At 36.0% G+C, this 14,004-nt stretch overlaps 1 protein-coding gene and 1 long non-coding RNA gene across 6 annotated transcripts in view; one reads left to right on the forward strand and one right to left on the reverse strand.

Moving 5' to 3' along the window:
- HDAC9 (histone deacetylase 9) overlaps positions 1-13,981 on the reverse strand; it is a 581,469-nt gene extending 567,488 nt beyond the window's left edge. For 4 of the 5 annotated variants that reach the window (XM_067746216.1, XM_067746213.1, XM_067746214.1 and 1 more), the window contains exon 1: positions 13,722-13,784. In XM_067746216.1, coding sequence (XP_067602317.1) covers positions 13,722-13,743 — 22 coding nt within the window. In that variant the 5' untranslated portion in view covers positions 13,744-13,784. Of the gene's footprint in view, positions 1-13,721 lie in introns of all 5 variants that reach the window. The other variant, XM_067746208.1, reaches the window with a different exon arrangement.
- Positions 1-14,004, forward strand: part of LOC137228989 (uncharacterized) — a 59,794-nt gene that overhangs the window by 10,544 nt on the left and 35,246 nt on the right. Inside the window, exon 2 of the long non-coding RNA XR_010945475.1 lies at positions 11,242-11,289. This is a non-coding gene — a long non-coding RNA (uncharacterized lncRNA). The remainder of the gene's footprint in view (positions 1-11,241; positions 11,290-14,004) is intronic.

The raw sequence follows: 14,004 nt of genomic DNA on the forward strand, positions 1-14,004 counted from the left end.
GAACTGTTTCAAATTGATACTGTTGTTAACCCAAAAATCCATTCATTTTTGTCCTTTATCTAAGAAAACTGTCTTTACATAAAAAGTATCACAAAGAGAAAAATAGGATTAAATGTGAAATGGTGTTTGAATAATATAAAAGTACACCTGTAATCATCTGCACAACCAAATTTACTCTTCTCCTTGGATAAAAAAGAGTGCATTTACATTCAGGCGGTCTTAAATTAGCTATTTCACACAACATTTTGAATGCAGACATGTATCTTATGAAATTTCTATTGGTATTATTCATTGAAAAATCAACTCAAGTAGGAATATTCCAAAATTCCCTTTGTTAAGGATAATTGAAACATTTAAAGGTTCATATACATATTGTCGAAGCACTGGGGATCATTCTTGACTTACATTCTGTAATGAATAATTTAAATTTTTGAGTCAAAGTTTCTAACATCCTCAAAAGTCTGTATTTTTCAAATTTACAAATAACTGAGGACTTATTTTCTACATAAAAGAAGGAAACATTTCAAAAAATCAAAAACAGATTGTGTACAATACCACTGTACTGTTTAATCATTCATTCATTCATTTAAAAATAGTCTCAGGGATCAATTATGTGCTAGGCACTGCAGGGAATAAAAACAGAAGTAAAACATGATCCTTTTCCTCTTGGAGCACATAACTAATTGGGGGGGATGGGGACACATGTACATAAATAACCACAGTATAAGACAGAAAATGGGCATGTTCTAAGGGAGTAATAAAGGATTATTGGGGATGGAGAGGAGAGAGAAGACAGAGAGGAGAGAAGAGAGATTAATATTATGACTGGGGAAGTATTGCAGGGGTTTGGGGAAAATTTAGTGATATAGAAACATTTGAACTGGGCTTTGCAAGAGTTAGAATTTCTCCAGTGAATACTAGGTGGAATAAAGCAGAAGGGTATTTCAGAAAAAGGAAATAGCTGATTAAATATATAAACAATAATAACAGATAAACAAGAAATCTAGCTTAAAAATATAGCTGTCAAGTACTCAATAAATATTGATTGAATAAGACAATCCTTGGAGAAAAAAAAGAAGGTGGCTATTAACTATTTTTCACAGCTACACTGTGAATCCAACAAAGCACGTTGGCCAGGAGTCTGGCTCAGTCCCAGTCTTCTTGAGGCTAGAGAAAAATTGTAGCTGACAGCCTTCCCCTGGCTCTCTCACCTACCCGCTAATAAAGGTTTCCCCATCCCTTCCACAAGGCATGTCAGTGGAGTTTAAAATAGCCTCAGAACACTTCCTGCTCTATTCTAATTGTGCTTTCATTCCATTTGACTTAGACCAATTGGAATGTTGAGGGAAAACCCCATGAGGCATCAAGCATGTGAGATAATGTGTCAGTCCCTCAAAAATGTTTGTGCATTCTCCTATGTGTAACCATCATTGTTCCCTATCCATGAGAGAGCAGAACATGTGGGGAAAACAGCTCCCAGCACACTGCTGTTTCTTCTTTTTTAAAAATAGGTCTGTCACCTCCATGAAGTACTTCCTTGCTCAACTATTGCAACAATTTGTCACAAATCTATTCACTAGCCAACACAAGGAAGATTATGTATTCCAAACATTTTGTTTGTAAGTTACAGTTCTACAGCCACCTAACAAGGTTGCTATTTGACCCATGATTTCCCTGAATTAAGTACCTGGCATACTATAGGTGCTCAATAAACACTGTAATTTATACTGTATTTTATACCCCTTAAAAAATGTGCAATATTGTGTTCATGAGAAAATGTTCTCAGACTTCTCTTCTTCCCCATGAGGACATATTGTTCCCCTTCTTTTTGGCCCCCAGGGAAGAGGAATTATTCACTAAACTACTAGGATGGTTCATACCGCTTGAGTAAGAAGTTTCAGCACAGTTGAGGTAAGAGTTTGAATAGGGGCGAAGATGAATCTTTAGGAAGCAGCAAAGGTAAGGAGTTCTACAAGGTCCTTAATTTCCAGTCAACAGCATTAATCCTAGGAAGAGCTCAGCTGATTCCACAGTCTCTTTGGGAACTAGAGAGAATCATAGCCAACAGCCTTTCCCTGGGGCTTTCTCATTGACATGCTGATAAAAGTTCCCCCATTCTTCACATAAGGCAAGTGGAAGCTACAATAGCTCCATAATATTTTCTGTTCTTTTCTAACTGTGCTTTCATTCTATTTGACTTAGCCCAAATGCAATGTTGATGGAAAACCTACTTTCATTGGGAAGATGTTCTTCATATCTTAGCATCCTCAAAAGGCTTTACTTGACTACCATAGCTAATACCACCCCTGCTACCAGTCACTTTCTATCCCATTTTTCTATTTTGTTTTCCCTTAGTACTTATTACTATCTGAAGTAGCCTTATCCATCCGTCATTCAATTGAACAGTCTACCATGTGTCTCCTTGTCCTGTTTCATAGGTAGAGCCTCTATTCCTAGAACAGTACCTGGCTCATGGATGACTCTCAAATATTTTTGAGTGAAAAATGGACAGATGAATGACTGTTTTGCCTCAGCTTCCAAAGCTTCAAACAATTACATCACCCTCCCCAAACCTTCAACCTGCTAATTAAGAGTGGTTGGGATGCAACTGGTTCCTATAATTGCTTCTACTTCCACCCCTCTGAATTTATTTACATCTTGGCTTCTTTGAGAATACACCTGAATTGCTGTGTGTTTCCTGTTTTTGTCCATCATTTTGCAAATTCTTAACGATCAGTGGATTCCTTATATTGAGCACAAGCACAAAAATATTTATCTTTTAAAAAGATAATATGTTTTTTCAGTAAATAATTGGTAACAAAATTATGAATATTCCTACAGAGCTCTAAATTATTCATTCTAAAGCATTTTGACTAAGGTGTAATATGAAACATACCACTTTAACATTTTCATCATCTAATGATGAGTTAATAATCAGGAAACACGAAATGTAAATTTAAAAGATTAAAATCACAATTCTAATTTTAAAGCAAAATATCAATTACTAAGTTCTGCATTAAGTGCACAGTTTAAGTAAAATAAGAGAATAGCTCTCAAATGTGAAACTGTACACTTTACTGTACATGAAATCTGTTGGGCTCATCAAGAGTTAGGTATATGAAAACAACTAACAGAGGCTTGTATCAACTTTTTAAAAAATATATTAAGATTTTATTTCATCTATTTAAAATCAGTAACGTACATGAATGCAACATAATTATAATCTTTTATAGCTTTATTTTATATATTGCCACAATAAAGCCAGAAGCACAGATGATATATTTTACAGGCATTGTAATGTATTATTAAGTCATTTAGGATGTATATTCACCTATTTTTCCACACCTTACAGCCAACCTGTATATTCACTGTACTTAAAACATTCAATTGTCTTTCATAAACCATCTCTTAAACCCAATCTTCATGGGATTTTAAAAATAATCTATATCTACTAGAGGAATTTAATAGAATTTAGACTTACTAGCTTTAAAAATTTCTAATATTTTTCTTAATAACAGAGTCATTCTTGCAAAGTAAGAAAAGAAAAAAAAAGGTTGTGCGTGTGTGTATGGGTGTATAAAATGCCATTTTCACTGGAAGGGTCAACAGCAAGGAGCCCTGTTTATGAGCCATATTAACACCAAACAGAGAGCTTAGCAATGTCTGTTTCTAAAAATAAACCCTGAGTGTCTCATGTTGTCATCATCAACCAGAGTCTTCTGTGCTCTGTGACAGAAAGCATCAAGGCTGCCTCGCTGCCTTTCCATAAGCATTATACATCACTATCCGAAGGCCTCCCCCTTCTGTCAGAGTGGCAGTGATAAAAAGAATTCTGCAATCACCCTAAGCACACATTTAAACATTATTGCCCCTTAAGCAGACAGTTATCATGTTGTTTTGGCAGCAGGAAGGAATCTGTGGTTTCACTTGAATGTTATTCTTCTTTATTTAAACTACTAGAAATAACCCAAAAATGACAGAATGCTCTTTCTATAAATAATCATTCCAGTGTAGAGTTATATTAGGAGGTAACTCAGATGGCATGATAACGCCTAACAAGCTAATCTTAGACCTGCAATGCCATAAGATAGAAATACGGAGCTAAGAATAACTGACCCAAAGGAGTCAGCCTGCTAAAGAGAGCCACAGACATGTGGGCATTTGCAGATTTTAATGCATTTAATGATCTTCTGAAAGCTTCTTTCCCTTAGGAAGGCAATAAATTATGTTGGTCATTAACATGACAATCAATAATGCTTTTACAATGTATTGATTCATAAAGATGGCTTGAGATTCTCAGAGCAAATAGAATTATAAAAATCAGTTGATGGAAACCAAAGAGTTGGGTCTTGAATAACTGGATTAGCATCTAATTGGTGAATATTATGCATAAGCCACCTATAGAACATACAATATTCATCCAAAGAAAGAAAATTTAACTCAAGATAAAGAAAAATGTAATATCAAATTGGACACTTCCATCCAATTTTCACCCAAAATTGGACCCAAATTGGACCAATATATATTCAAAATAGGCAGAATCTAAATTTTGTTAAGATCATTCTTTGGCTCAAAAATTTGACATTGCATGTTGAAAGCAAGACTTGAGCGGAGACGCAAACTTTATTAACCTCTCCTTGCCCCTATTTCTAGGTAAAGACCAGGGTGGGTATAATTCAAATACTTTGGTTGAAAGAAACTGAGCCCCACAGCGCTAACATTTGAAAAACAAACTTTCTCCAGCTAAAATACATAAATAATCATGTTCTTTTGAAGTGGTATAAACCTTACCTTTATGCTTTGTGAGATGTTACTGTGAGCAATGGCAAACTGCATGGGGAATACTGGTTCTGTCCACAGTGTCTGCTCATTACTCCATGTATTATCAATCTCATGGAATTCTGGAGGTTGCCTTAAGTTGGTCTCAGCTCGGAATCTTGTTAACTTACTCCAATTTAAATATCAAGCTCTGGAACTGTGAAGTAAGGCTGTTCCAGAAAGCCTTTCAACAGATTTGCTTATGTGGGCTGTAAACATCCCAGGACTAAGAAGTGTACCTAGATGTTTGTCTATAAGTACAGTTGACTCCACATTTTTAGCACCAAACAGATGTGAAAAACTTTATCCTATGCTAAATATTTTTCTCTTTGAGAAAAAGTGGCAGGGACATGGTAAACAAGCACAAGTTCATACCTGACCCTGCCAGCTCCTAGCCATGATGACCATCCGTAAGTTCACTGAAACTATGTCCTCATCTGCAAAATATGCTACAACTATTGTATACCTCTTCAAGCTGTGGAGAGTATTAAATGATAAAACAATGCCTGGTACAGAAAAAGCTTTGAAACATTAGCTCATTATGTCAATAATAAGAATGACAATGATTTAAAAAAAAAGAAGTGAGAATATATAGGTCCAATCACTGACCTCCTAAACTGAGACTAAACAACTGGATCAGAGGGGAATGTGGCAGAAAAACCATAAAAATGTTATCTATTACTGATAATTGTTGTTTCTAATCTAAAATGAGTAGTTCCTGATATAAAATCACAGACTCAAAATACATACTTGAATTCTATTTGAAAGCAGACTCAAAAAACATCACCACAAATAAAACTTAAAATCGAGTTCAATTCACCAACAGCTTTTCTAGTTCATCCTATGTGGGGTTCCCTGAAAACTTTCTGGGTAAACATGTTTCTACTAAAGCAAGAACTCCCAGGCCACAATGTAATTTAATGGAAATTCAGTGAAATTTTCCCAGGTTTCTTTTCTTGCTTGCTTTTAATTTCAAATTTTGAAAAAACTACATGACATTCTCATATTTTAACCGAGTTTGGAAATGTCGTGCCTTAGCCACCCACCAAAACTTACCTCGAATAATTGAAAATGACATCCACATGGCTACAATTGTGTCAATACTGCATATAAATTACGAATTGAACATCTCAAACACAAGTGGTAGATCATGAGGGGAAGAAGCAAAAAAGTGAAGTTCTGGGGTATTTCCAACCTTATCAACATGCAAAGAGTTTAATCATAAGTAAATGACTAGTTACACTCTGTGGTTTGGTAAATTTCCTTCTTCCTTAAATGTAGCTTTCATTGGATTTAATTACTGGGTATTTTTAAAACACCATATATAAAAGGCCCATCACTATTGAAAATTTAACATGGAAATAATGAATAGAACTGATATTTTTATAAAACATAAGAATGACTTAGTTTTGTATTTATGGAGCACCTAAACAAAATGTTCTCTGATAACACTTAAAAGTATATACGTCGTTTAGTACTGTAAAAATATTTGTTTAAATTAAATTTGTTTTGTGCAACTGACTTAGTGGAAGAAGAATAGAACTAGTGGGAACAAGGTATTTTCTTGTCCTTTCATATCCCAACTGTCAATCCCCCAAGATTACAAAAGGGAAAACTGTCCGTTTTAAGGGCATTTCGCCTCTCAAGCTAATAACCACTAGAACCTCAACTTCCTTTGAAGAATGGGATAGACCATGGCATTGACACACTGTTTTGAAGCACATGCCAAAATATCTTTGAATTTCATCTAAAGAAGGCTTGTTTTAAAAGTCATTTTCATGGGCTTTTATTCCAATTAAATTGTTTTCAAAGTATTCCAATTCAGGAAAAAAAAATGTTAAAATGTAGTTACCATTCCAGATTGTTAAAATTGTTCATTACTCTGAAAATGTAATAACTATAACAACATACTGGCAAAGAAACTGCATTCTGAATATTTTAAAGAAAACCCTCCTTAATATACCAAAAAGTTTACATATTATGACATAAATTTCTGTTAATGTTTTCTGTATCCCTCAAAGCCAACAAGAAATGAATATTTTACTCAAATTTCTAATAAATGCTTGTAATGCACCAGTTCACAATGTTGATTTTCCTCCTTTCTAAAAAAATGACTTGCAACCTAGAGGCATCCAGTCTTCTTGCACAACTAATTTCTATTCAATACTATTAAAAAATTTTATTGGTGTTTAAATGGATGCATATCTTCATGAAAATGAAGTAACACAATTCAATTGGAAGAGAAATTACATAGCCCACTTCCTTCACTTATTTGTATTTTGAGAAATTACAAACTAAAGAAAATTACAAAGAAGAAAAGTCCAACTACCAACAAACACTGTAGCAAATACTGTGGTGCCTAGCCAACATCTATTCTGCCCACCCTTTCTTCTTCCTTATAGAAACTAGATTATTAGCTGTCGCCTCCACCCTCCCTGGCTCAGTCATGGTCCTAAGGAGCTATCATAGGGGTCTCATTCTTCTTTTCAATGACTTGCTAATATATGGGCAGGTGATGCTCTTTTGGTCAATGAGTTATGAAGGAAAACCTGCTAGAGAAATTTTGGGTAAAAAACTTCCTTAAGAAAACATCCAAGAAAGCAAACTTTTCTCATCTATGTCTCTGGAATTTACCATGCATGTAGACAACGTCTGGAACTGCTACAATCAATTTGAGACTATTGGAGGAAACAGACTTAGGACGATACAAACTCTCAGGCCAGCAGAGAAGAAGAGTTTGAAGAACCTGTTGATACTACTGACGCCGCTGGTGCTGCCTGAGTACCATGCTATTTCACTAAATGATTAAATTCCCTTGTCATTGTTACTTCGAATACGATTTTCTGTTACTCGCGATGGGAGACAACCTAGCTTATATACCTACTACTTACAGTTAATCACTGTTAGTATTTTGGCATAGTAGCTTCATGTGTGGGTGTGTAAGAAACACTTTAGAAAATATATGCATATTATAAAAATTCACACACAAGGCAAAAACTCATGACAATGGAAACCAAAGCTCCCCTCCGACCACCTCCACACACAGTTTTTCCTGATTTCCTTCTACTTATATATGAATTATTCTGGGAGATTGATAAATAAAATATACTCTTATAAAATGAGATCATATCACCAAAGTTATTTTTATTTAAAAAACATTAAATTTAAATGAATTTAATAATGAAAAACTGTAACTGAAGGGACTATAAACATACTAAATGCTTCCTTCCTATATGAGGTACTATTTCCAAAAAGATATCTCTAAGATTAAATGAAGACACTACTAAAAAGAAATCAGTATTTAGATCTTTTTTTTAACCACGTGTTTCTATTTTAAGCAGCAGGGAGTCTGTCCCTGCTCAGAAAGGAGATGATATTAGCACTTTCACACATCCTTGCATTTCACCTCTCCCCAGTGCCTCATATGGATGAGAGCTTTATGAATATTTTTTCATTGCCCTACTTCATAAAATTTGCTTTCTCTCCTACAAGCACAATCTCATAGTTGTTTAAAAAGGATTCAATTTTTGCCCCATTAACCTTACTATGCTTTCTCTACTTCCGACTGAATTTCATTTTTTGCTTTTGTTCCAAGCTCATTTTTTCATTGAGTGGGTTTCCCTGTCAAGCAGTCTAGGTCATGTTTGAGAATGTCGAACTTGCCTACCCATTTTCTCTATACTTTAATAACATCTGCCCTGGGTGGAACACTGTGTTGTACTTCTTTTTCAGCTTCAGAGATTTTTCTTCATTATCTTCTGGCACTGAGTGCTGGATAAGTTTGATAAAGCTTCTAGAGTTTCACACATTCTCTTCCTCCCCCCTCTCCCTCACTGTAGATCTTTGCCTTACCTGCCTGAACCCCTGAGGAATTATTTATCATTTGAAATTCAATAGCCCAGTTAGGCTATGTCTCTGTGATGAGCACTTGCAGCAAATTTTCCTAAAAGACGGGAGTTCTTTCAATCTGCAGACTTCTTTTTCTTTTTTCCTTTTCACTGAAATAATCTTTCTTCATTTTTACAAAGTGATCTTCTATTGCAACGTTTTGGAATATCAACTTCAAGGACATAAATAATCTTTTTGTTACACTGTCTTTGTCTTTCTTACTATTGACTTCTCTCCAATTGCTTTAATCCATTTTCCTTTTTCATCCCTCTGTCTCCAGCCTTTCCTCTTTGTTGGTAAAGATTGTCACTGGTGCCTATTGTTCCCCGCTATTTCTAATGGGTATTTCTCTTCTATAATCATCATGTTTTCATTCTAAATTTGTTTCCCTAGACCTAAAATATCCTTTTCATCCCATTCTACTGTTTTATCAATATCATCTCATCTCTGAGCTCTTATTTTATGGAATTCATTTTCCTATTTGTGGGGAGCAATTATTAGACAATTCCATGGATTCAGTGAAGTTGATTTTTTTTTTTTTCTTGGTGGGATCTATAAGATTAGTTGGGGAAGGGTATTTCATTGCAAAGAGCTATGGGTCATTTTCCCAATTTAGAGTGTTGCTCTGAAGTCTTCATTTCTCCAGAGACATAGTGTTTGTTCACCTTCCTCCATTTCACCAGTTTCTCTTCCAGAATCCTTTCTACTATTCCTCAGTTACAAGAAAAAACACCACCGCCACCAAAAGCTGAGGATATCCACTCAGTTTGCTTCTCTCCAGATACGGGAACGTTAGTGAGAATTTTCAGGAAGTTGTCCTCTTGTCAGTAAAATTCTAAGGAGGAACAGGATTCAGGCCCTGTTAAGTCTCTCTGTTCTGATCAAAGATCCCTGCCTCCCTTTTTCCCTTAACTACCAGTTTCTGAGATATGTTGCATTAGGTCATATCATTTTCTTCGCTCAGTCAGTGCTAAGTATTGTGTATGGTGTTGGGGGTGGGTTGCTGGCTTATACTATTTTAGGGTCACTTCATCATCTATCTGTGGTGAGACATTATGTCGTACATTTACAAATTTCTCATCTCCAAAATCAAAACTCACCACTTTAAATTCAGAATTTGGGCTTATTATATTCTTCTGAGGGGTTTTATTGAATTTTCTTACTTAAAGCACATAGCAACAATTATGCCACCTGTGTCACCCACAGAAAAAGAAAATACTCATTCTTGTCCCCATACTCAACGGGCCTACTTATATCTAGCTTTTTGATTGCTACGTATCAAATATTTCAATTGATAACAGCCTTGTAAGTGAAGATAACCTGAGTTAGAGAACAGCAAAAATAGTAATTATGGGGAATACCAGAAGTGATTCTTGACATGACAGGAGCATTTCACAGACTTACATTTTCATAATTAGATTCTGCTTTCCAAGTAGACATAAATGACTACTGAATCTAAAATGTTCCTTTTCCCTCGACAATACACACCACGGAGATAAAAGGATTCTGAAAGGGTAAGGAAACATTTTCCTCAAAAGAAATTCAGAATTTAGATTTAAATGTTTTTCTTTTGTACCCAAAAATAAGAATGCATAGTGAAAACACGACTTTTCCTTATTGTAAATGTATTTTACACTGATGCTGTACAAACTCTAGGAAATTCTTTCATAATAATCATTCCAATATTGTCTGGAAAGCTCTGCTGTCCAACGCATTAAGCAACATGCCTGGCAACAGAACACCCCGAATTCTGCCAGCTACTGCTGAGTGACCTGAGTCAATGTTTGCACATGCTTCAGCTTCTGCCAGTTATCACTTATATTGGCCCACACAGGCCACAAAAGTGGAGACCGACCTGGCAAAATGTGTCACTCGTACCAAATTCCGAGATTCAATATTATAAAGCTTTTTATTAAAAAGGTATTAACAGACTACATTGTAGAACCTAATTCTACTTTAGATGTCTAGCCTGGCTGGGTCAGTATTAGGAAAAAAATGGAACCATATAAAACACTTGCAATTTAATAGTATATAAAGAGCTCTGAAGAAAAAAGTCATCTAGCTTAATGCATAATATCCAACACAACTAGAAAAACAAATGGGAACTCTAAAGCAACGACTAACAACAGAACAAAGCTTTTTAAACAATTAATCTCAAGAAATCTGCTGTTGGGATCTCACTGTCCAATTACATATTCTGCAGCTTCTTTGCCTTTGACTATTAAGAAGACATTTCACAGAAAATACACACATACCCATGCTACTCTGATTTAAAGTCACCATTTACCCAAGGAAAGAATTTAATTCTTATCAGAGCAGGGAAACAAAACAAAAAGCTGATTTATAAGATAACTAAAGAAAATTTATCAAAACTAAAATTCATTCCCCCATGTGACATGCAATCTAGCTCATCTGGCTCATTCAGCAAGATAGACCTTGGTATTGAAGAGCCAGAAACCCAGGTTCATTCATTAAAAATAGCAATAATAACAGTGAGTGCACACATTAATGACATGTTACCTTTGAACTTCACAGAAATGTCAAGAGGTAAGCAGGAGGACATCATTATTCTTCAGTTTACAGGTGAGTAAACCAGTTCCACAACTGGTTAACAGCAGAGCTCTAGCTAGAACAGAGCTTTCCACTCCTCGAGCAGTGCCCCCTCCACCCTGCACTGCCACAATATATCTTTTTCTCTTTCAGATCCAAAGACTCCAACCATTTCTAAGCCTATCAATCATATCCCTACCACTGGTCCAAAAGCCAGCTGAACAAGATTTGTAGCTAAATGTGGACAAACACACCCCTAATTTAGCAATTAACTTAAAGGGCCAACCCTATTGATATGGGTCACCAGCATCCCATCACCTCCCCCTTCCCCTGTATCAGTGATACCCAAAGTTTGCTGCATATTAGAATTGCTCAGGATTTTTAAAATCCCAATGTCCAGGATGTTTCTAATACCGTTTAAATCAGAAACTCTAGGGGTGGACCCAGACATCGGTATTTTGTAAAATACTCCTGGTGACGGCACCTTTGGGAGCCACTGTCTCAGAAGTATACAATAAAAACTAGGGGAATTAAATTTAAGGGCATATAATAATATATTAAACAAAAGCAAATGTTACAGGACATGGTGGGAAGAATGCAAATGTTTTTATGTTTCAAATTTTAAAAATAAATAGAACTTGGAGTTTTTCCTTATTTATATCAGACAGGTTTGGGAGTTGATGTCAATTGACATCACTTTTCGTTTAACAGCTGGTGCTTAAATGTTGCTTCCTGTAAAACTGACAATAGCACAGACAGTCTCAAGTGCTTCCCTGCTTGAAAATACTGTTGCTTTGTATAAAAATCATTAAATGTCAGGAAAATGACAATCTCAACTGAAATTGGAGTAAATTTATGTATGATTATCAAAGACGCTGAGACAGTGAAGCTTACAAACACCTGTAGCAAGGTTCAATGCCAGCAGACAGTATCTGCTTTAAAGGTACAGCTTTGTTTCTACCACGTGAAAGAAATAGGAAACTTGTAATACAGAGGTAAGGACTAAAAGGATAAAGTGTAATACTGAAAAGACATCTAAAATAGTAATTTTTATAGAGTTGGTGGATATTTAAAAAATAAAATGCTAAGTGACCGGTTCCATCGGAGACATTCCGGTTGACCCCTCCGCAAGCTTTTGTCAACTTTACAGCCGCAAAGATAATAAACCATAATGAAATTCTGGTACGTTTGCTTTCCATAAGCAGGCACTACTAATTAATGTAAGTCCTGTTACTTAAGTGTAAACACACCAAATTACACAAAATTGATATTTTATTCTGATTCATTGAAAAACTGGGGTCAACAGAAGGACCTTAAAATCATCCTAAGTAACCAAGGTTTAAGAAAACTTGCTTCAAACATAGATTCAGAGATGAGAAGGTGTTCAATACTAAAACAGACATTATGCCTACCTGTGGAATATTTCTTCCCATTCTAGCTCTACCAAGTAGACGCTGCTTTATGCCGCATTCTTACCATGGAAATCTAGGTGGTGATCTATAATTACGATTACGTGCACATAGGAACACAGAAGATGTGAGGGAGAACTTTAAGCCAATTTAGATGGAAGAACTCAGAAGAGAAACAAAACAAAAAGTCCCCCAAGCTTTAGGAACTAGCTGTAGGGAATAAATATGAAAAGCAACAATTACAAGTATGTGCCATCGCCCGGAGAGTCTGCTCTTTTAACAAACAGAAATTGATAAAGTTGACAAGCTTCATCTTCCATCAGCACAGCTCCTTGAAGGCACAAGCACATACACGGGGAAACTAAAAATCGGAATCTGTTACTGTTATTCTTTAAAACGTTGCACCTGCATATAACACCTTTATATGTGTGTTATGCCCTCGCATCTGCCTGACAATGTAGACTCCCCAAATGTTTTGAAGAAAATTAAAATAACCATCTGCTAATAATAATTTTATTTCATCCTTAAGCAGTTTCATTTTGGGCTTAGGAGAAAAAGCCACAATTAAAACTACCTTCACAACTCCTGTAGCAAACACATTTCAGAAGGTAGGTCTATAAATAGATGTGCTTCTGTAGGCACACTGTAAATATAAAATCATCCGGCTAGAGGAGACTGCAATGTAAGCTGCAGCCCCGATATGAACTTACCTGATTATTTTAAAGTCCCATTAGAAAACCCTTACAGTCAGTACTGATCTCCTTTTTCTAGTGGCATAGTCAGGCAAAACACCCCCAAGTACATTTTACTTATCTCAGTCCCATCCTTCATCAGAAGCTTAGAGATTTCATTCAGAAGCAGCCTGTCCCTGAGCAGACTGAATATTCACAGAAACAGTAATGGAAGGGATCTAAAACCCTCCTAGACGCCAAGAAAATAGCAACATCAACACCAAAAAGCAGCAAACCCTTAACAGAGGTGCTTTCCGGAGCTTCATTTCCCAAGTCAACCCCTTTTCACACGTAAAAGGTCTCAGTTATGAAAAAAGGGTCTTACCTGAGCTGATCATACTGTGCATTCTCTGCTGAGCCAAGAGCTGCTCTCGTCCAGCCACCCCATCTGAAGAAAAACACGAGTCAGTCTCGTAAATTGTCTGCAGCATATTCCAATCACTCTTACTTCAGCTACTGAAAGATTCATCGCTGCTCAGTGTACGGGCCCCAGGAGTTACCCTGGCTGGTCCTCCCTCCACCCCGAGGAAAAGAAGCAGAGGATCAGCTTCAACAATGGTTTCCTCTCTGTTAACACACACTTTTCAAAAGACCTGGACACTTTTCCC

The sequence above is a fragment of the Pseudorca crassidens genome, chromosome 8 (assembly GCF_039906515.1).
Source record: "Pseudorca crassidens isolate mPseCra1 chromosome 8, mPseCra1.hap1, whole genome shotgun sequence".
Taxonomy (NCBI): Eukaryota; Metazoa; Chordata; class Mammalia; order Artiodactyla; family Delphinidae; genus Pseudorca; species Pseudorca crassidens.